At 48.0% G+C, this 23609-nt stretch overlaps 2 protein-coding genes across 2 annotated transcripts; one reads left to right on the top strand and one right to left on the bottom strand.

The window, feature by feature from the left end:
- The first annotated feature begins 2229 nt into the window (after positions 1-2229).
- Positions 2230-7689, top strand: LOC115384656 (monocarboxylate transporter 13-like). Its single transcript, XM_030086892.1, is given in 9 exon segments — positions 2230-2374; positions 3768-4004; positions 4639-4782; positions 4862-4888; positions 4891-5025; positions 5028-5387; positions 5390-5625; positions 5628-5655; positions 6326-7689. Coding segments are annotated over 8 exon segments (1398 nt in total). The 5' UTR covers positions 2230-2374; positions 3768-3769; the 3' UTR covers positions 6559-7689.
- Positions 7690-7965: 276 nt separating this feature from the next.
- LOC115384651 (arf-GAP with coiled-coil, ANK repeat and PH domain-containing protein 1-like) lies at positions 7966-23609 on the bottom strand. The gene is given in 25 exon segments (XM_030086888.1): positions 7966-8516; positions 10447-10508; positions 10595-10705; positions 10784-10893; positions 10965-11140; positions 11224-11274; positions 11556-11749; positions 13421-13516; positions 13621-13689; positions 13794-13973; positions 14018-14037; positions 14141-14178; positions 14181-14251; positions 14346-14446; positions 14579-14630; positions 14946-15058; positions 15691-15765; positions 16741-16836; positions 16911-16955; positions 17031-17214; positions 18680-18738; positions 18823-18876; positions 18988-19107; positions 19767-19824; positions 23247-23609. Coding segments are annotated over 25 exon segments (2286 nt in total). The 5' UTR covers positions 23300-23609; the 3' UTR covers positions 7966-8418.

The raw sequence follows: 23609 nt of genomic DNA, 5'->3' as shown, positions 1-23609 counted from the left end.
GAGTCGGACAGAATGAAAGCATGAGGAAAGTCAGAAAGGAGGAGAAGAGAAGGAGAAGTGAGTTTTAGAGAGAAACTAAAGGGAACTGAAGAAGCACTTCTGAAATGAGTATTTAACTGAGACGTATATTAACCTCATGGCCCGGGGCCTGTGTGTTGCTTAAAATTAAAAAGAAAAAAAAAAGAAAAAAAAAGTACACTGTGAGAGCTGCTTTTACAGTCCAAGCAGGCAAAGGACTTTGTTGTTGTTTTTTTTAAATAAATTTAAAGACGAATTCAAATAATATTTTGTTTAAGAATCTGCATTTAAGTAAGACAACTCAAAGCAATTGAATAACTAATAATGATATGAAATTTGTATGTTTATGAGTTGATTTGCTGGACAAAGGTGGTTTTTGTACAATTTAAATTAAATCATTTTTATGTCAATTGGAACTTTTGGCGTTGGAGTTTTATTTATTGACCATCCTGTGAAAGAAATCGATCTATTATCACCTCTCTTTGTGATATGAAACCTGCTCTCTGTGCCACACTTCCCTCCTTCAGCCTTTCTCCTCTTCGAACTTCCTTCCTCTCATTAGCGAACTTTTTCTGCCCATGAATCACAGCTTCTGTTGGGTCAGACCCGTCCTGCCATTTTTCTCCATGTTGTTTAGCTCCTTTTTTTTTTTTTTCTTGTTTTTCTCGGTGGCTTGCCGTGGAAACAATGAGTCGGAGGGCACCTGTTTCCTCCCCGGGTCGCCGCACTCTGCACGACACTGCCAGCCAACAACACGCGTGTGAGGCGGCGGGCGCTTCCTGGAGGAGGTGGAGGAGGAGGAGGAGGAGGAGGAGGAGGAGGGCGGCGATGCAGGGGCCACAGACTCCTGCTGAACTCTCTCACCCTCTGTCGTCCCCTCTTCCTGCTCCCTGATGAGCTGTGGCGAGCCGGCCTCATTGTCCTGCTCGACAGGGACTTTCCAGCCGTCCCCGCCCCTCCTCTCATCCTCTCCTCCACTTCACAGCATTTCAAAACTGTGTCACGATGTCAGGTTTTCCCCCCAGTTCTTCATTTTATTGCTATCCAGTCCCCTTTGTGGAAACCAGTTTACAAATCCGAACAAGGTCGCTGGAGAAGATGGCGATTGTTGAAAAGCTCATTTCAATTGCTGACAGTTCTCTGGAAGTCTGACTCACATTCATGAAGCAAATATCGCCGATATGGAGAAATGCTTTCTGCTTTGTGGGACAAACTGTTTCCAAATTATATCATTAAATATAGCAAATATAATCTCAGGTCATGAATTGAATCCTTGTAGTCATGTTCATCTTATGATCCTTCAATAATGTACAGTCTCATAGATTGATCTCATTCCTAATAATCTGATTCTGGAGGGAGATGAGCCACAGTTTCCAGCCCGTCAGGAAACGCTGCAGTTGCCTCCCTCTAGTGTCGGTCTCCCTGACATGCTGAACTCAACTGTTTTCTCTCACATGCTTGTGTTGCACGGTGTTACCCGTCAAACTTGTTGCAGCAGATCGCTTCTCGGCCTTGGCTCAAGCTTCCCCGAACTGTAGTCATGAGACAGGTTAAGAAATAAATTCATAACAATAATCGTTGGTCCTGGACTACAACAAACGGGATGGAGAATGAACTTAGATTCAGCAGGCTGTCTGTACTTTGTCACAATGTGGATTAAGGTCAGGGAGTAGAGACACATGATCCCTGATGACGGCTACACCTCAAGAACAATCACAAAATAACCAGGAGAAGATGGCAAGCTGTTTAACTGAGGTTTTTCCACCCTTACTACTCTGTGCATGTGTGAGTGTTCTCCACCAGTGTCCAAAAACATGCTTCTGAGGCTCATTGTCCTGCTGTTTCCAAGCTGAATTCACTAAAAATCTCGCATAATATGCAAATAAATTCATACGTCCACATGCTTTACTTTTCTGCTCTAAATATATATGTTCACATATATTTTCTTTCATATTTCTAGTTAAAATAAAGAGCAGTTAAAGTACTAAACAGTCGTTTGACTGTTGAACAAGCCGTCAGGTAAATCTGTAACAGTCTGGGAGACTTTAAAACTGGCTTATTGGGTTAAATGAGCAGCGCTCTGCCTCCGGAGTTGGAGTTGTAAAACATGACATTTGTGACATGTTTACTAGGCTGAGGTCGACAGTGCGCATGCGCAGAGGTCACTCAGCTGTTAGTGGCTGGTCAAGTTTCCCTGCCTGCTCTCTCCCTCTCTCTCTCTCTCTCACACACACACACACACTCACACACTCACACACCATCAGGCCGCCGGTGGTTACCTTGTGTGTTTTCGAGTCGCCACAGTGAGCCTGGAGGCTGCGGACCATGCGGGGCTCCGGGGACAGCTGACACAGAGGTGAGTCCCGTCGCGCGGCGCAGAGTAAAAATAAAGCGCAAACGAATGTTCATTGGACGGTTTAAATCCAGGGTCGTGGAGCGCACGTGACGGTCTAATAACCCCGCTAACGTCTAACAGGTGGAAAAAAAAATTAGCAATTTAACATCTAAAAGATTGAAGTTTGATAATAATACATTGGTTGCGGTTTAGAACGTTTACTTTCTCTTTGTGTGTCTTCCAGCCGCGAGCAGCAGCAGCCAGCCAGCCACTGCGCATGCGTCATGCCGGGCTCGGTCATGTGCGCTTGATGATGGTTTCCTGACAGGGCACGTGCACAGTTTTGAGGTGATTTACCTGTGGATGATCAGGTAATAAAGGATCTTATTAATGTTTGAGACAGAAGCTTCAAATCTCTGCAGGCGTATGAAGGAAACCTAATGGCTCAACACACACACACACACACACACACACACACACACTGAATCAGAGCAAGGCCCTTTAGACTGTTGCACTCAGGGACAAGTCCCATCTATTTGTCTATAGTTTCCAACTTGTTTGACCTGTCTGGTGGAGTGGTCAATCAGAGTCTCAGTTAACTGCTTTGCTAACATGACACCATGTTTTTTATGGAATTAAAGCATTTTTAATCCGCTGAGGTCTTCAGTAGGTCAGCTCTCTGAGTGTGAGGTGTTTTCTGTATCACAGAGAATGCATCGTGACCAGCTTCTTCCTGCCTGCAGCAGCACAGCATGTGACTGATAAATGAGAATTTCTCAGTAAAATGTAACAAGTGAAAGTAGAAATCTGTTAATGCTGTCGTGTCAGGAAGGGAACAGAAACAGCAGCTACTAAAGAGCAGCAGGATGATTTCACACAAGTTAAGCCGCCGTGGTTTATTTTCAAGATGGCTTTCCTGAAGAAAGTGTCCCACATGCAAATGAAGCACAATGCAGCAATCAAAGTCCTCATTCGAAGAAACGTGCCGGTCTGTTTGACCTTGTCAATCATTCATGGAGTTAGCAGATGTCCAGAGGAATGCGTGTCCACTCGTACCGGCTGCTTCAGTACACAAGAATCTGTCTTTGTCAGCATAAATCCACGTCAATGCCGCAGTTGGTGATTACCTGATATTGCCCCGTTTGCAGGCCTGAGGCCTTTCCATCGCAGCTGATTCGGCGGCCGCCGTTACCTCTGTCCCACATCTTCTTCACCTCGGCTGATGAGCCAAGCAGCCGAGTCACCCATGCACGGCAAAACTGAAGCATTTATTGGCTGGTGTCAAGTTAATCATTACATTTGTTGACAGCTGCGGAGAGGACCCGAGTCTTTGCTCTGAACCGCCGTTGTTTCATAACACTTCGCGTTCTCTGCTCTCACGCCGACCTGCCGTTTCACTCCGAACCTCTCTCAGCCATGACCGACCTGAAGTCCAAGTCGGAGGGCCGGCGCGAGGAGGACCGGGAGGAGGGCCCGGACGGCGGCTGGGGCTGGGTGCTGGTGGCCGCGCTCTTCATCAGCACCAGCCTGGTGTTCGGCCTGATGCGGAGTCTGGGGATCTTCTTCGTGGAGTTCGTCCAGTACTTTGAGGAAAGCGCTCACGCCATCTCCTGGATATCCTCCATAGGACTGGCATCGCAGCAGTTCTTCAGTGAGTCGGCCGTGCAGGCTGATCTGCCGCTTCGTTGTGTTTTGCGTGACAGTTTGACATGTTTCCATGCAGTGTGCATTCACGCTCTGCATGCCAGCGCATCTCAGATAAATCAGAAGGAGCTTTGGGATTCTCCAACGACATGATGAACATTCACAGGAAGTGAAAAGGTCTAAAAACAGGAAAGCAGAGGATTGCTGGATACGTATATTCATTATTTGTTGGAGGAAACATGGAAACCTTCTTGAACCAAGCATGAGCAAAAAAGCAGGATAATTATGCTTCTTTTATTCATTAAGATTATCTTTCCTCTTGAAGCCGCGATAGCGGCTGTGTTTACTGTACCGATCCTCAAACATTAAGTGAAAGTGTTAGCAAAGGTCAGCGGCCGCAGGCTAATTAATCTGGTGATCTAGTAAACAGCTGGTGCTCGCAAAGGCTCTGAAGTGTGTTGCTAGCCGCGCACAAACCGCGGCGTGAACGTGATCACCAGTGACTCATGCAGAAAAATACACATCAGTGCAAAAACGTTCAGGTAATTTGAGCTTCTACTTTTTAACTTGTGTTTACAGTGAGACAGGGACTGCATTATGAAGTTGTGTGTGTGTGTGTGTGTGTGTGTGTGTGTGTGCAGGCCCCCTGGGAGCGGCGCTGTGTAACGCCTATAACACCAGGCTGGTGGTGATGGCGGGCGGCCTCCTGGCCGGACTGGGCTTCATCCTGGCGTCTCAGGCCACCAGCGTGTTTCACCTCTACCTCACCATGGGCGTCGTCTCAGGTGAGCCGAGTCCAGGAAAAACAACAAATCGTTGCTGTTAGAGTCGGTTTTCTTACAGCTCCTCTTCTGTGTCCGTCAGGTTTCGGATGGGGCTTGATCTTCAGCCCATGGTGGCGACCGTCATGGCCGCCTTCACCCGCCGCCGCGCCCTGGCGCTGGGCCTGGCCTTTTCCAGCATCGGCCTGTCGTCCTTCGCCTTCAACCCGCTCTTCCTGCTGCTGGTGGAGCGCTACGCCTGGAGGGGGCCCTGCTCATCCTGGGGGGCCTCAGCCTGAACATCATCCCCTGCGGGGCGCTCATCCGCCCCCGGCGGCAAACCAAAGCCCCGCCGAAGGCCCGCCCGGCTCCGGCGGGTTCGGAGCGCCGGCAGTCGTGCGCCCAGAGGGTCTCCTCCTACCTGGAGCTGTCGCTGCTGCTGGAGCGGCCCTACCTCACCTTCGCTCTGGGCGTCAGCCTCTTCAACATGGGCTACTTCGTGCCGTACTTCCACCTGGTGGCCCACAGCCGCCAGGCCGGCTTCTCCGAGTACCAGGCCGCCTTCGTCATGTCGGCCGCCGGCATCACCGACATCCTGGGCCGCGTGGCGTCCGGCTGGTTCGCCGACCTGGGCCACTTCCGCCTGGTCCACTGATGAGCCTGTGGACGTTCCTGGCCGGGGTCTTCATCATGCTGCTGCCCGTCAGCTCGCTGACCGGCTCCTACGCCGCGCTGATGACGGTCGCCCTCTTCTACGGCTTCACCTCCGGGGCGCTGACCTCCCTGGTGTTCGCCGTGCTGCCCGCCATCGTGGGCGTGGAGCGCGTGATGGGCGCCCTGGGCCTGCTGCAGCTCATTGAGAGGCTCGCTCCGGGCTGCTGGGCACGCCGCTGTCAGGTGGGCGCACTTCAGCCACGTCGGGCGGGAAGAGATGGGTTTTGTTTTGACTTGTCAAAGTGAAGTCAAGGAGAAGGATGAGTTATAACCACACACACTGTTTGACAGTGGTTTTTACACAGACTGAGTCCCTCTACTGCAGCGTTCGCTCCATGCTGGTTTAGAAAATGTACTAATATTACAAGATAAACAAGAAATGAAAATATCTCGTTTGTTTAGAAGATTTTACAGCTTGTGGCTTTGAAGAAAATGATTCCTAAGATCAACCTGATCAACAGTCTTGGATGTTCGTTGATTATTTTTGCCACCACACTGTGCAAAGTCATAGATTTACAACTAAAAGTCAAAAGATAATACTTACATCAGATCTATACTTCATTTTTTAAGTTTTTGTCAGTTTTCAACTATTTGATGATATTAAATCCTGTATTATTTGAAGTTTGATTTTCCCACAATGATTTACCTTCATCTACCACTAGAGGGAGCTGGCGTACCGGCAATTTGAAATTCAAAAAAACAGAACATTAGCAGGACTGTCAGGGAATACAAACATCCTCTGTGGATGAGAAGTTAGTTTGATTTACATTTTACTGTCTTGAAAATTCTCAAAGACTGAAATCTGCAGACATTCAGGGTTTCATGCGTTCTCTCTTCTCTGTTTTTCCCTCAGGGCTGCTGAAGGACACCACAGGGAGCTACGTGGCGTCCTTCCTGGTGGCCGGCGCCTTCCTCATCCTCGGCACCTTGACCATGGCCACTCTTCCTCACTTCTTCTCCTGCAAGAATCCTCTTCCTCCTCCTAATCGGAGAGGCTCCGCCGCCGACAAGGAGTCCAGTCTGCACCCGGAGCTGGAGCAGATGAACGATCTGACCTCCGACCCCAATCAGAGGGGACTGGAGTGATCTGGCAGGTCAACGTTTCAGCTTCAAGCAATGTGTTCAAGGCGCGGGAGCGCCGCCAATACACACGCCGCTGTGTGTGGCGGTCAATCGTCTTTATACCTCAGAAACTGGCTTTAAGTGAAGAATCCTTTAAACCGGCAGGAAGGAGCTGCTTCTATGATTCAGAAGGACATTCACACATTTTGTTTATCATCTCTGTTCGTTTGGAAATAAGAAAAACAATGAAGGAGTACATATTTTACCTCAGAGGGAGAACGGTCTGAATGGAGAACTCCACTAAAATCAAGAGTTTAGAATTTTCTGAGACGTTTGAGACTTTCACACTTCAAAGTTTTTGCACATATGTGATTCATTTATAGCAATCCTCACTTGCACTGCGTATTCCAAAAGTGTATGATAATCCACAAACGTGTTGCCGGCCGTCATAGTAATCTTTTTTTTATCTGCAGATAGCCATTAGGGACAACTGCCAGCAACACAATAAGTAAATCATTAGTGGAAGGGTAGATATTTAATCTTAAAGAGAAAATAATCTGTTGAAACCAAACGGAGAGCGCTAAAGGCCAGAAGTTTATGTAGTTTATAAAGTAGAGTTGCGTTCCCTCAAAGGGGCGGTGAGGACAGAGAAAAAAAAAGATATAAATCTGATTTAGTCTCCGATAATAAATCAGGATTTTAGTGAGATTTTCAGCTTTTCTCCTGACATGGAGTGAAGCTTCTGATTTTCTGAAATTTGGAGAACAGCTCGCTGAAAACGAAGTTAGTTGAGGCCAGTTAAAGATGTTTGAACCCGGGCTGTCAGAGTTAATCACATTAATGTAGGGTCGACGAAAGATTCATTCTTTTTAAAGTTTGAAAACTGTAATTTGTAATGTAGTAAATGATTCCCTATACTTGTAAAATACTTTTCCAGGTGGGAATCAGCTATGGATTATTTTCTAATATTTAGTTCCTGCTCCGTTCTTGCTTTAGACACTGGAAACTGTCCACCACATATCAGAATGAAGCTTTTAAACATCTTGGTGTTTTATAGACCAGTAAGTGCTTTAAAAGCAGCCTGAGCTTCACGCTGCTTCATGAAGGGCAGAATAAATTCCCCCGGAGACTCTCGGTCTCAGGAACTCTTCTCACCGCCAGTGCTTTATTTTATACTCCTCTCGCAGAAACATTAGGACTTCTGTATTTTTGTGAAGGGCGAGCCGGGGGCGGCTCTGTGAAGCGGGGGATGCTGGGATATTTGGTAGGAATGGATGCTTTACCTCGTGAACCACCCTGTCTTAAATCAACCTGACATGTTTGAATTCCACATGTTGCACTTTACCTTGATTAAAAAAAAACCTTTTTTCTGTTGCAGCGTCTCCGTTTGAATAATGACGGCGTCCTCTGCTGAAAACATTCACACACACGTAAGCATGACAGTCTCATTTATTTGACCTGAATACAAAAAAACAATCAGATAACTTAAAGAAAATGAACATGAACATTGTCTGATGTCTTAAAAAAAAACAGTTTGATGGTATTCAATTAAAACACATTTTGTGAAGTGGACAGAAGAAGCAGAAAGGAGAGGAAAAAAAGAACCGTTTTCATTAAACGAGGAGCAGATTTAATGGGTTTAATTAGGAGATGTTGGCAGAGCGACGGCGTTCCCCTCTGCTGGGCAGAAAGTCGCCTCACGCTGCTCTCAGAAAGCCGCCCGGCGTTTCCACCCGGACGCCATTGTTCTGCCCCGACGTGTTCGCACAAAGAATTCACTGTTTGGCTCGTTTCTCCCTCTGAAGTCAACACCAGCTGAGCTGTGACTGAACATGTGGCGGGTAGCCAGCGTGGGTGTGTGTGTGTGTGTGTGTGATGAAGGGGTTAAGATTTGGGGTCTGCGCTGCGGCGCTTCAGCTTCTCGGGGTTGTTCGAGGCCATGTGTGAAAAGTCTCTGAAAATGTCCTGGTAGGTTTCGTCACCTGTGGAATAAAAAAAATAAATAAATAAAAAAGGAAATGAAACATGTAGAGTAACTTTCACTGAAGCATTGAAATTTTGTTTCTAATCAAATTCTCTGTTTAAATCACACAAAGATGCTTCTGAACTGTAACATTTATTAAATCAGGGGTGTCAACTTCATTTTGAGTGGGTGGGACTGGTGAAATAGTTCAATTACAGTCTTTTAATTGTAAATTTCTTTTGTTCTGGCGCAATGTAATTAAATAAATAATTAAAATATACATATTTCACAAAAACAATGCCAACATGTCTATTTTAATGAGGCAATTTAGTGCAAAATTCAAGGAAATGTCAAAAAAAAAAAAAATACAGATGTGGCATTGTGCATGATTTTAAAGCCTCACCCTGACAGCATGGCTTTGTCGCTAATGCTAGTTAGCTAGCCTTCACTGTAGCATCAGCTCAGGTCTCTGTGTTGCTTTGTCTGCTCCTCTGGAGAAAGTTGTTTGAAAAAAAATCAATAATTTATTTGAAATTTTAAAAAAATAATTAAAAAAAGGAAGTTGTTTTGGCGGCCCAGATTGGAGCCTCATGCGAGCCGGTTTTGGCCCGCGGGCCTTATGTTTGACACCCCCCGATTTGAAGCTGCACATTTCATTTCAGCTCTGACTGCTAATCTCTGCTTCCTGGACACGTTGGGAGCTCAAAGCAAGAACACACATGCGACTGAACAAAACGGACAAGACGCGTTGGCGCGCGCACGCATGCACTTTACCTCTGAGCCTGCAGCAGGTGGCGCCCTGCAGCAAAGCGGCGCCAGGCCTCCCAGGGGGCCGCGGGGCAAGAGGCAGCGCACGTGAGGCGGACGGCGACAAAGCACAGCACGTCAAATACTGACCGGCAGTTTGGTTCAGAGCAGACAGAGAAAACATCACGCTTCCATTCTTTCATGACTGACAGGGCAGAGACAGGGGGGGGGTGAAACATGGGGCCCGCGGGCCAAAACCGGCCCGCTTGGGAGCGACGGAGGACATATAATGCGACAGACGAGATGAGTAGCGCAGCAGAGAAAGATAGCCGCCATGTTACTAGCAAAACATACATGCTGTCCTGTAATTTGACACCAGCCTCACATGGTTTACATACACATGCACTTTTTTTATGCTATTTGTATAGCAATAATAATAATAATATAATAAAACCCTTGATTTCAATCATGAAAGAATGGACTTTGCAGCTTGAAATGACAAAATGCAAACATGAACGTCACGACCGGGCTGGAAGCTGGAGGGCGACGGCACACATCGCTCGCTTTACACACAGCCAAATACACCGTAACAGCGAGTCACTATTCACAGAAGAGTGCTCCGAAATATTCCTCGATCGCCGAAAACTCAATAGTGAATTTAGCTTACATGCCTGGAATAAAAAACTAACAACAATAATAAAAAAAGTACAAAATGGGTTAAAAGCTGTCCGATAAAGTCAGCAGTCTGTACATACGGGATATAAAATATCCAAAAATATTGAGAACAGGCCTGAAAAGAGCCTATTGTACACGAGCAGTGAATTACTGGAAACACACTCGTGGAGGGAGCCGACAGCACAGCCGGTGGGTTTTAAAGTGCAGGATGACCATCCGAGATTCAAAGTGAGCGCCGCCTGTTTTCATTTATTCCTCTGCGTTCGCGCTCGTCGTACCCTGTCGCTCCGGCTCCTTCCTGTTGCACAACTATCGCATTCGCCCCGTCCCTCCTCACTTCTTCCTTTTTTATTTGTTTATCCTAATAAATGCGGCGTGCCGGGGTCTAGTCGTTCTGCCCGCGCAGCGCCAGCCCGCTGATGTGGTTCTTTAAGGCCTGCAGGCTCTTCCGGGTGTGGGCCAGCCCGCCCCGCCCCCGCCCCCGCCCCCGCCCAGGATCCCCCCAGATCCCTTCTCCCCTGAGTGACCTGATTGGCCGAACGCTCCGTCCATCTCCCGCATCTCCTTGTTCATCTTGGCGATCCGCAGCCTGGAAGACACGACGAGAATTGATGCTTTTTTTCCCCCCCCACATTCTGCTGAACAAACTCTTCACATTTTGCTGAAAACGCTCACAGAGTCACGATGTCGGCGTTGGCGCTCTCCACGGCGATGGTGATGGGGTCCTTCTTGTTCTTGTCCCTGGCGTTGTAGTCGGCTCCTCGCTTCAGGAAGAGACACACCAGCCTGAGGACGAGCGGAGACCAGGCTATAAATACCTGCTGCAGCTGTATTTAAGTGTGTGTGTTTTTTGTCAACGCGCACCCCGTGTGGCCCAGGATGGTGGCGTGGTGCAGCGGGCCCCGCCCGTTGCTGTCCGCCTGGTTGACGTTGGCGCCGTTCTGCAGCAGGAACTCGCAGGCCGCCAGGGCGTTCTGGAGAAACAGGGCCACGGTCACCCAGAGGTCTCGTTTGTCGCGGCGCGCGGTCGTCGCGGCTCTCTCACCACCGACACGGCCTGGATCAGCGGCGTGCTGGACTCCTCCGCCGCGTTGACCCAGTTGACGTTGGCGCCGTGCGCCAAGGCGTCGGCCATGACGGGGAAGTTCTGCAGGGCGGCCGAGCGGTAGAGCAGCGCCCCGGGGTGGAGGGCGCTCAGGTCCTCCTCCTCCTCCTCCACGTCTGCGGAGGACAGGCGTCCAGAGGCTTGTGTGAGAAACTGTATGTGTGTGTGTGTGTGTGTGTGAGTGTGTGTTTGGTCTCACCGTTGTGGGAGCTGGTGTTGTTCTTCTGGTTGAGCTCACTGGGACTCAGCCCTGAAGGAAAACAGCCATGATTACTGGTTTATCCTGCAAACTGCCCCCAACACACACACACACGCACTCACTCACACGCACACACACACACACCACACACACACACACGCCCCTCCAGGCCTGTGGGATTACCGGCTTCTGCTGCATGGCCAGGTTTGGGGATTGTGTTTTTGTGTTTTGTGAGCATCAGCAGGAAGGAGTGATTAACGGCACAACGGCAGAGCAACCAGCTGCTTTACCAAACCTTTAACCCCCCCTCCCCCCTCCCCCCCCACCGTTACCTGTGGCCCGGGGCAGCGTGGCTCGGCCGGGTTTGGGTTTGAGCGGCGGCCGCTGCGCGCCGCGCTCCTGCGTCCCCGCCCGGTTCCGCCGGGCGCTGGAGCGCCGCAGCGGCGGGTTCCGGCCCGGCTCCGGCAGCTTGTGGATGAACTTCTTCTCCACGTACTTGGATCGGATCCAGGACTCCTTGTCTCCTCTGGAAAAAAAGACGTCAGCTGTTTCGTTAAAAAAAAAAAAAAAATAATTTCGGTAGCAACATCTATACCTGAGACAACTTCCTGTCTGCTGCGGCGCAGAGAGGACAGACGGAGACCCACGGTTTAAAGATTAACCCAGGAAGGAACTGCAGAACTGCATTTGAGTTTTTATCAGCCAACAGGAAATAAAGATTCTATTTCTGTCATGATGAATAAAGTGAAACAAGACAGGTGGCTGTTTATTTAAAGGGGCTGCATCGTGCAAAAATCAGCAAGCCAATCAGCGTTGCCGCTCTTTGTTTTCAAATTTTTTGGGTGAATTCCGGTGACTAAATGGGAAGTGACGCCGCCTTCACTGTGCGTAGCGGAGATTACGGAGATAAACTTTAACCATTGTCTGAAAGCAACAATCAAGCAAGAGCCAAGAGTCTGCGCGTGGTGAGTTTCTAACAGGAAAAGACGTTTTCGCGCGTGTCTTTGCGTGTAGAGAAGCTAGAGCTAAAGAGCTAAAGCTAGCGAGCGTATTTGTTTTGAAGCGCTGATTGGTTGAAGTTCGCTGTCAGTCAAAGTCCACAGGGGGAGAGGCAGGATTTTCAGTGAAACAGAGCGTTTTCTCTTCCGGGTTTCAGAATTAGCCCCAGAAAATCTTTTATTTAACACAAAATGACTTTTCCTTAGCGCCAAAAAAAATAGGGTTTGGACGAGCTAAAAAAGCATGATACAGCCCCTTTAAAGGAAACTCTGAAGATTTTGGACTCACGCCCTATCCCTATCATTTACAAAGAGAGATCAGCTCATAAATACCTTTGTTGTGTCTGTGCGTTCAGCCGCTGGCTCTCAGCTGTTAGCATCGTAGTTAGCTTAGCTCAGCTGCAGGAGGTGAAGAGGAAACAGAGCCGGATTGACGAAAGTGGACAAAATACTCCTTCCAGTGGTCCAGGGGACGGCGTATTAGCACGTGAAATAAATCCGAATGGTTATAAAACATTTTAAAAGACGTTTTTTCCTTTTCAATCCGTTAAAATAACATTTTGATCCACACAGACCTGCGCATGCGCAGTGCTCCGCGGAAGGATATATCCCGGAGCACAGCAGTAGAAGTCATAGACTCAGCCGCTGTGCGCCTGGTATATCCTTTCGCGAGCACTATGCTTGTGCAGATCTGTGTGTATCAACATGTTATTTTAATGGATTGAAAAAAAACACGTCTTTTAAAATGTTTTATAACCATTCGGATTTACTTCACGTGCTAATACGCCGTCCCCTGGACCACTGGAAGGAGTATTTTGTCCACTTTCGTCATTCCGGCTCTGACTCCTATTCACCTCCAGCAGTTGAGCTAAGCTAACTACGATGCTAACAGCTGAGAGCCAGCGGCTGGACGCACAGACACAACAAAGGTATTTATGAGCTCATTTCACTTTGTAAATGATAGGGATAGGGTGGGTCCAAAATCTTTGGACTATTCCTTTAAGTACCAACATCATGCAGCTTCTGATTCTTCTCAGCGTCGCCACAGTTTCCCTAAATCTGTGGCTTCGCTTCATGAGTGTGTGGAAGCAGCATCACTCTCCCATATTAAAGTGTGTGTGTGTGTGTGTGTGTGTGTGTGTGTGTGTGTGTGTGTGTGTGTGGTGTGTGTGTGTGTGTGTGTTTGTGTGTGTGTGTACCTGGGACTGGACGGATTGGGCTTCTTGATGGTGATTTCATCAATTCGAGCCTCGTAGATCCTGTTGATCACCGAGTTTCCTAATTCACACATCAGCTACAAAAACAATGAAGGGAAAATGGTTTTAGAAGGAAAAAGAACATTTGAAGGTGTGTGAAGGTGTGTGAAGGTGTGTGAAGGTGTTGAAGGTGTAGATTTTACCTTATGAGCTCAGGTTCCCAGGAGTCCAGAGTGAGGGAGCGCACTTTAGAGAAATGAACTCCCAGACTCCTGTAGAACAGCAAAACTATGTCACAATGCATTTCAGACTCTGTGTGTGTGTGTGTGTGTGTGTGTGTGTGTGTGTGTGTGTGTGTGTGTGTGTGTGTGTGTACCTGTGTATTCCCGAGCAGACGATGCAGAGCGTGATGCCCAGGTTGATGGAGGCCCAGTCCGGACCGGGCTCCCCGCAGTCGCAGCACTGCCGGTTCCCCGGGATGGCCTGGACCTCCTCCAGTGCCTTGCACTCCTCGTTCTCCTGATCCCCGCCTCCTCCTCGTTCTCCCGACCCTCCTCTCCTCCTCCTCCTCCTCCTCCGCCCAGCAGGTTCCCGCTGGACACGGAGCTGCAGCGCTGCCTCTGAAGAGGCCAGACACACACACCGGCATGAGGACACGATGAAGGAAATGTACAGAGTGTGTGTGTGTGGTGTGTGGTGTGTGTGGTGTGTGTGTGTTCTGACCGGGCTGTGTGTGTCCTCTCTGCGCTCCTGGAAGGCGAGGCGATGCTGTTCTGGACGGCGCTGATCCAAGCCTGCTGCTGCCTCTCGGAGTCTGCCTGCAACAGACAGCACCTACACACACACACACACACACACACACACACACGAATTCGAGCGTCGCTCAAACACACACGCGCGCGCCGAGACGGCCGCCCCGTGCACTCACTTGGACGGGGAGACCACCTCGAAGCAGAAGCGCCGCTCGTTCTCCTCGCTGGGCTTCACCGTGCACAGCCGCAGGTCCTCCACCACCACGGTGGGCTGGTCCTGACCCACACACACACACACACACACACACACACACACACACACACACACACACACACACACACACACACACAGCACGCACGTCAGCGGTGTGTGTGTCGCTCGTTTGAGCGTTTCCTCTGAGACATTTACCTTGAATTTCTTCTGATAGACCAGCTGATTTTTCTGTATTGAAAACCAGCGTCTGGCGGTGAGAGAGAGCAGAGAGCATCACGTTAACGAGAAATAAAAGGAAATCATTAATTAAAAAGTTTTGTTTTTTAATCTGAAATGTCCTTGAATTTCATTTGGAAACATGGTGGACGTCCCAGCGTCGTGCCGGTTCTCCCGGGAACGTTTGGAGACTGAAGCAGCAGGAAACAGCCTGTATTTGTTGATACTTTACACTTTATTGATCCCAGCTGTGTCTTACTGACACTGAGCTTGCTTAAGGCTTAGATCGGTGTCAAACATAAGGCTTGTGGGCCAAAACAGGCCCGCAGGAGGCCGCGCGTCGAACCTGCTCCAGGTCTTGAAGGCGTTGCTTGCTCTCTTGTAGAGGTAACCCTCCATTGCGATCCCGTTGGCGGCGTCGGTGTTGAAATCCATGATGGAGTCGTCGTAGGAGATGTCCTTCAAATATATGAGGGAAAAAAAAAATGTCAGTGAAACAGCTGAACAGGGACGTGTTTATTGAGATCAAGGATTATCTTATTTTATTTAGGATCAAAAGTTGAGCAGTTTTGTAAATACAGTTAAATAAGTTTGTTTTTTAATACAATTTTAGGTTGTTTCAAATCAGAAAAAGTCATGCAATTATCATTTCTGTTGACTTAAAGAGTAACATTTGTTGCTGACTAGTTTCCAGAAACACTGATTTAAGTCTGAATTAAATTCATTCAACAGCTTGAACTCGATTAAAAGTTGAATTCAAAGGATCAAATTATTAACAAGCATATTTTTAAACAAAGATTCGGAGGCTAATGTAAGTCAAGACTTCTTCAAAGTCTCTAATGTTCATCTTTATACATGTGCTTGATATTTTCTCTCATGTTCTGGTTTATTTCAAGACAGAAAATATTGTTCATGTTTCTATCTTGAAAGTAGTGTAGTTTGCCCCCCCCTGGTCTACACCGCGTAGCGTAGAGCACCAAAATATCTGTTTTTAACTTTGATTTCACATCGTTGTTCTTGCCAAACTCTTGCTCCCGAACACTTGCCAGTAAAAATGCGTGTAATGTCCCTTTAACTGAAACTCCTGTCACCTTTTTCTTGATGGCTGCGTGGCGCTGCTCCATGTCTCTCTTCTCCCGGGCCGAGTTCAGGACAAACTGGGTGTGCTGTCGGAGCAGGAACACACACACACACACACACACACACACACACACACACACACACCAGTGTTATTCTCCAGAAACCCAATACGAAACCAGAAAGACAGGAAAACTCCCAGAGAACCGTGGGACATGTGTTCAGACTGCGGGAGCGGTGGGCGGGAAAACCAGAAACTGGACTCAATTTTATTGATAAAAGAAGGCATCTTGGAATAAAAAGCAGTCTAGTTCTTAAACTGAAACCGGACTCCGGCGCGCCCTTTGACCCTGACCTCTGGATAAAGCAGGATGGGAGCTGGATGGATTTAAGCTTTCATGTTAATGTGCTTAAAGAGAGTCGAGCTGCAGGGAGATCAGTGGATTCTCAGTACGAGTCTCAATATGATTCTCCAGCTCGTGGCCGGCTCAGCAGCACCCACCTCTCTCCCTTTTCTTTCCTCTCTCTCTACGATCTGCTGCATCAGCCCGTTCTCCTTCCGCTCACTTCCTGTCCAGGGAGGAAAAGCCTGGCCGGCGTTCAGCTTCCTCTCAGATTCATTCTGTTTGAACAGAAACACTCTGCAGCGATACGATGCTGCCTGAGATCAGCGGCGACAAAGAAGATTTCCAGAGTCCAGAGGAGGAAGCAACACACACACACACACACACACACTCTTGAGCATGTGAACCATTTCCTGTTGTTGCCACCTTCTTCCTGTCACAATAAAAGCGTGGTGTCACGCTGTGATTCCTCTGCGTGAGGAAGACGCAGTCTAATCATGAGTTTAGCTGCATGATCTTCCTCATTAACACGTGTTTGTTATCCAAACACATGTCAAGCCGTATGTCTGCACAGCATCGCCATTTTCCTGCTGTTCCATGCATTTTTTAAACCTCTATTCTCCACTACACATTCTCTGACACACATTTTCCTCTTACTAAGTGTCTTTTTGATGCTTACTCATCAGCCGTGGCGTTTTTTTGCTGACGGGAAAGCCTCACCTCTTGGTTGAGTTTCTGCCGGTAGTCGTCCAGCTGGGACAGCGACTGGTGGCCCTGCTGGAAGAACTGGGCCTGAGCCTCCATCAGCGACAGCATCTGAGCAGGAAACATCAGGAAACTGTCAAAATCCAGAGGAAACGGTTAAAGTAAAACCAGGTGACAGAACTCACCGCATTCAGGATGTCGGTCTTCTTCTTGGCTTCGATCACATTAATCTGAAAGAAACACGAAGCGGCGGTTAGGGAGCAGCGAGGCAGCCCGTCCTGACTGCGGCGCCCGGCCGCTCCCACCTCCAGGACGTAGTCCAGGGCCTCGGACCGGAAGGCCCGGCGGGCGTTGAGCAGGGCGCCGCTGGCCTCCTCCACCTCGTGCTGCTTGCCCCGGGGGGCCTGGGCGTTCCGGGCCAGCGCCCCCTCTAGGGCCTCGCTGCTGCGCTCGAACTCCTTTCGCACGTCCTTGAAGCGGCGCACGTCTCTGGAGGGAGAAGAAGAAGAAGAAGAGGGCCGTGTGGTTTGACCTTTGTGGCTCTTCTGAGTATTTAAAGCCAAAATGATAGAGAAGACTGAGGAAGTAAAGATGACCTTCCATTCAGAGCTTTTTCTGAGCAGCATGAGAATCAAAATACAAACACTACCGATCAACAGGTCTGGTTGGTTTAATTCACTCAGTATTTCTACTTTTCTGTGCAGGTAAATGTTTAGAAATGAAATATTTAATGTACTTTTTTTTTTAAGAAAAAGCTGAGAAATAAGGAATATTTCTGCAAATACCTATCACGGAGAACATCAGAAACTGAAGTGACCAAAGGAAGAAAATAAGGAGAAAAACTAAGAGACGTTTCTGTTCATTTGATTTCATTCTCAATCAATGAATCCCATGACACTTTGTGCTGATGATGGCCACATTTGCACATTTGTTGTGGATTTGAAATGCGACGATAAAGCGTTTGAAGGAATACTCCGAAGATTTTTGACCCACGCCCTATCCCTATCATGACAACGTTAGACAAGCTCATAAATACATTTTTTGTGTCTCTGTGTCCAGTGGCTGGATCCCAGCTGTTAGCATCATAGCCTCCACAGCCTGCACAGACCTGCACATACGCAGTGCTCGTGCTCCGGTATATCCTTCCACGGAGCACTGCGCATGTGCAGGTCTGTGTGTATCAAAACATTATTTTAACGGATTGAAAAGAAAACACGTCTTTTAAAATGTTTTTTAACCATTCGGATTTACTTCACGTGCTAATACGCCTCCCCTGGACCACTGGAAGGAGTATTTTGTTCACTTTAGTCAGTCCGGCGCTGTCTCCTATTGACTTCCAGTAATTGAGCTAAGCTAACTATGATGCTAACAGCTGGGATCCAGCCACTGGACGCAGAGACACAAAAAAGGTATTTATGAGCTTATCTCACTTTCAATGATAGGGAGAGGGCGTGGGTCCAAAATCTTCGGAGTATTCCTTTAAGAGCAGCGTTGTCTCCTTAAAGCAACTTCATTCCTCTGTATATTTTAATAGAAAGTCATTAATTTGATGTGTTATTCAAATATCTACTTATTAATTCATTCATTTATTTTTCATCCTTCAGTGTCTATGATCTTCTACCAGTATATATCCAAGGCCACCTTGACAATATTATATAATTTTTTTTCTTTTTGTGATATTACTACGGTGAGCTTATTACTGTGGTGACAAGAGCTTCATGGGTAGAAATGATGTGGTGTATAAACCCACACAGTGAAAATTATGGATTTTCTTCACTCTTGTTTACATTTGAGCACAAAATTAAAAAAAGCTTTCTCTAATGACTGTTATCTCAGGCTCTCCCACAGCTTCCATTATCTAATCTGCATAATTGTTCCCGTTAACGGGAGTGGAGGGAGTGTAAGCGGAGGCTAATGGCGGGCGGGTTGGATTCCACAGACAGGAAGCACTCACTCCTTCACGAAGCTCTGCAGCTTGGTCTTGACGGATTTCTGCGTGGTCTCGATCACCTCCTGAAAGCGGACAGATCGCTCACGGTGAGGGGGGCGTGCTGAAGGTCAGCGCCGAGCGCCGAAGTCAGAGACGGACACACTCACCCCCTGAGTCTCCAGGATCGCTGACAGCTTTTTGGAAAACGTGTCCAGACAGTCCTGCACAACAAACACTGTGTGAATTCTTCTTTAAAGCCATATTCAGACACGTCAGCAGAGATAAGGCGGGGGTATAAATAACTCCCCGGTATGTGGGAGCGCTCTCCTCACCGCCATCATCTTGTCCTCGGAGCACTGCAGGCCCAGCTCCCGCAGGCCGTTGACGAAGCTCTTGCTGGTCTGGCAGTAGACCCGGCCCGCCTCCAGCATGGCCTGGCATTGCTTCACCAGCTGCACCACACACACATTCACACGGACACACCTGTCGCCGTCAAACGTGGTGCAATTCCAGCCCGACGTTACCCAAGATTGTATTCCAGATCGAGCGTGTCGCAGCACGGCGCCGTGCGGAGCGGCAACAAAAAACCGGATTATACTTTAGATCCAGCCTCTTTCTGCAACAATGGGAAAGAAAAAAGCTGGGACTCTCTGTTGGAGTCTGTAAACGCTTGAGACGTTTGCTGAAGGGCACGTGCGCAGAGCAGGTAAAAAGAGGAAGGTCTTAAACCTAGTTAGTCCAGTTTTTTTTCCCCCCCAAAGCTGAAAGCGTGAATCAGCCCAGGTGCATCATGGGAAGGCAGAAAGGTGGCATTTGGCCGAGACCTTAAACCAGAACGTGCGCGAATGTCAAGCAGACAAAGGGGGGAAAACACTCTGCTGCAGCGAAGCAGAACAAAGTGTGGTTCTACATGCAGCCGGACAATGATGAGAAGGGGAAGCAGCGACTTCCTGATCGCCGTCAGGTGAAAGAACGACCTCAAACACCAACGGGAGCTCTCACTTCACGGCTGCTTCTCATGAGACTGACGTGTGTGTGGTGTGTGGGTGTGTGTGTGTGTGTGTGTGTGTGGGTCTCGTGTGAAAGTGGGCCGGCGTGGTCTGCTCGTTACCTTCTCCAGACGCGTCTCCAGCTCGCTCACATCGTTCTGGACCACTTCGATGTCCGCTCTGAAAGACACACACAAGTCTTTTTACTTATTCCTGTCGTAATAATATGTATGATATATTCACTTGTTGCAGCTTTATCTGGCACTATCATCAAAACTACAGGTGGGAGATGAATAAAAAAACTTCTATATTTTGTAAAAAGCATACTTTTTCTTTTTTTTTTTTGCAGAGTATGTTGAAATTCCTGCACTTCTCTGTGGATTCCCAAATATTTGTGCCATATCCATTCGGCCCACATGCACGGCACATGGCCCGTTCCATCACATTCTTGCTGTTCAGCGGTTTGACGCTCAGTGAATCATCCACATACTTCGCCCTGAGCGTCTTCTTCCACTCACTTGGATCGCGCGAGCTATTTTAGGAGCGTGGAGGAATTCTGCGAGATTGGGGAAGATGCATTCCTCAGGAGCTTATAGGGACACTGAAATCACCGGGAGCTGAGAGGACAACAAGTCGCAGGAAATCTTCGCACAGAAAGTCTCGTTTTGTCACGACGGTTAGCGCCTCTCGCAAGTCTTTCCTCGTACCCGCTGCGGTTTCCGCTGCCTTCCACCAACAGTACAGAAACACAGAGACACAGAGGCGGAGGAAGCAAAAAAAAAAAAAAAGAAAAGAAAAGAATGAGGACAGTCTGAGAGGAGGGCCTGAACAGACAGCTACTGTTTGTGTTTGGTCAGTGTGGGGAGGCCTGAACCCACGTCTGAGGTCGTGAACTCTTGGAATAAGACTAAACGTTGTGCCAAATGAGGAGACAGCTCCAGAAAGAAGAGAGAGGAGTCTAAAAAGAGGTTTGCAGGAGGAGAGGCGTGAAGGTGGGTTCAGGCGAGAGACGGGTCCGTTCCTCTGCGTCTGACAGAGACCAAAACAGCGAGTGAAGACAGCGCCGAGGCTGAGCTTCCGCCGTGGTTTCAGGCTTCCTGTCTCCTGTTGATCGCCTCGGCACATCTCTCCCCACTTCCTGTTGCCCTCCCCGCCCCGGTTGCCTTAGCAACCGGATGAAGCACGCTGGAGCGGCAATCTCAGCCTGTCGGCGGCCATTTTCACCTGAATTCAAACTTCCCTCTCTCTCTCTCTGCCGTCCCGACGTCAAACTTTCCACCGAGGCCGGCGGAGGGCGGGGGGGGAGAGGAACATGTCGGATCAGCTGGAAGGGGCTGAGGCGGCCGCTGTGAGTCAGGCGAGGAGCCAGAAACCGTCGAGGGCACGCCCAGAGGCCTGCCAAGCTCCGGCGAGCGGCTTGCAACACCCACACGGCGGCACTTCCCTTTCGATTGCACCAGATGCTGATGTGGAAAGCAAATTAATGGCAGCACGGCGCTGACACGCAGCAGCTCAGCTGGAAGGGATGTTTGTGTGATTCTGACAAACACCTCAGCACTGAACTATAATCTCCTAAAACAAATCCACTTCTGTAGCATCATAAACCGGAATTCCTTTGGTTCAAATCTAAAACCATGACTCGTCAGAAACAGCACCGTGACAACATGTCGCAGTGCGACCTTTCAGTGAGGCCAGACAGCAGGATGCCTTGTGAAATAACTTGTACAATGTTGGAAGCATGTATGAAATGAACATTACGAAGAGATGAAGCAGTTCCGGTATGACAGGGACAGACGGTCACAGCAGGGGAAAGAGCTTCTACTCAACCACCAAAGCATCTGATTAGATTAAAATCACAATCAATGTTTTGTAAAGTTTGTATTTTGATAGTGAAAAGTAATAAACTGCAGCTTCGACAAACGATGAACCCAAGCTATGTTGATGTAAGAAAGCAGAAGAGGAGAGTTTTCTGAAGTGTAACAGTGGAAAGAAGGTGTGAAGCTGTGACTTCAACCAGAGGAGAACCACCAGAGTGTTAACGTCACGCCGCGCATCAGAGAGCTCGGTGAAAGGTGTGGAGAAATGTGTGTGTGTGTGTGTGTGTGTAGGCTCATGACGGGCCTGTGGCTGAGCGGTTCAGCCGCTCACTTAAAGGTTAAATGACTGAAAACAGTCTGGTAGGTGGGAGAGCGACTGCCGCCCGGCGTCACGGGGAAAATAGAATAAAATGGAATAAAATCGATGGTACCGATGTGTGGGTTGGAGGGGAAGTTGTTGTTGCCAAACCGTGTGGCGAAACGGTTTGAGTAAAAGTGCTGAAGATGGCGAATGAGGAAGGTGTTCTACTAGGAAACAAACCGTGTCAGCCGCGGCCGTGCCGCTTCGAGGCAAGGTAAATTTAGTTTAATTATGCAACGTCGTTCAGACAGGAAGCGGTTCAGAGCGCTCTGCAAGAACCTGGAAATGCTTCAAATGAATGTAAGAGGCCCGAGAATGGATCCTTGAGGAACGCCACATGCAATTTTTTTTTTCACACTGATTCATAGCTGTCAAGAGACACATAGAAACTGAAACTGTCACATTTGAGGGGGATTCAGGCCTAGTTATTAAACATCTATATCGTGTTTTCACCGTGCTTAGAAGACGTCCACATGGCTTTAACCGACGTCACGCCAGCACACTTGTGAAAGATGTAAAGTGAAAGTGATTTGGGGATTTTTATGATTTAAAGTTAATTATTTGTAAACCTATATGAGGCACCAGATGTGAAGGGTGGAGCTGATGGATCAGGCTCTTCATAGCAAATCTCAGTCCGTAAAGCCACTGAAGAAAATGAATTAGTAGAGAAACTTCACTGATAGAAATAGAATTTTTCTTTTCCTAATTTGTTCACCAGATCGACCCTGGTGGGGCTTCTGGTGGGCCACGTCTCCATGCCAGGGGTTGCGTCAGGACTCCACTCTCTCTTGATTATAACTTACAAAACCATTAAAAGTAACTGTAAAACGCCTCAGAGCGTAAGTGTTTGTTTTCTCTTCACAGTTAACTCGCCCCAACAGCAGTGGTGAACTGACTTCACTTTTATGACACATTTTACCACCTCAGCAGTCTCAATGTCCTGCAAAGCGCTTGACTCATGGGGATCGAACCCGTGTCCACACCATCAGTGCATTCCTCCCAGCTGATCCGCAGCAATCCAAACCTCTGAATGTACACTGTCATTAAATGGCATTCTGGGTAAAACAGGCTGGCTTTGTGTAGTGTGAATTACGAAGAATCAGTTTACTGTAATTTATTTTTCTGGTACTTGTAGGAGTATTTTGAGCTTTATTTAAAAAATTTGATCTCCTCTGAAAATCAAATGTACATTGATCAAGTGTTTTAAACAGAAATCCAACTTTTTATCTACTTTTGTTCACATGCAACTTGTAATGAAGTTACTTTAAACATTTTTTGGCTGAGAAATGTGGTTTAAAAGCAGCTATTTTAGACCGGTACATGTAAATTCACATTAAAAGTGTCTGCCAGAGTTTCCATGTTTGTGCGTAACTGTCGGGCCGCATTTTCCTCCGTGCGTAACAGAGCGCAGGTGAACTTCTTACCTGAAGCGCGGAGAGTCTTTCAGACACTCCTCAAAGTCGAGCTTCACTGTCATCCCTGCTTTTAATTCCTTTTTTTTTTTTAATTCTCCAAATCACCAGCAGACGCCTGTTTTCTTGCGGAGGACTCTGACAGTCAGTCTTCTCGGGTTTAAGGCTCCACGGCGGCCGCTTCGCGCATTGTTCAATGTTCCCCTTCTTGTTAATTTGTACTCCTGTCGTGGATGATCCTCTTGCTTTTTTCAGATCTTGTCACGATGTTCGCTGCGTTATTACCATCTTATCCGGGAAAATTCAGCCCTCCAGATGAGCGTAGCTCCTGTGTGAGATGCGGACTCTCTCTCTCTCTCTCTCTCTCTCTCCTCT

Source organism: Salarias fasciatus, unplaced genomic scaffold, assembly GCF_902148845.1.
Source record: "Salarias fasciatus unplaced genomic scaffold, fSalaFa1.1, whole genome shotgun sequence".
Classification (NCBI taxonomy): domain Eukaryota; kingdom Metazoa; phylum Chordata; class Actinopteri; order Blenniiformes; family Blenniidae; genus Salarias; species Salarias fasciatus.
Note: the sequence above shows the minus strand (reverse complement) of the source record. Positions and strands in the feature narration are given on the sequence as shown.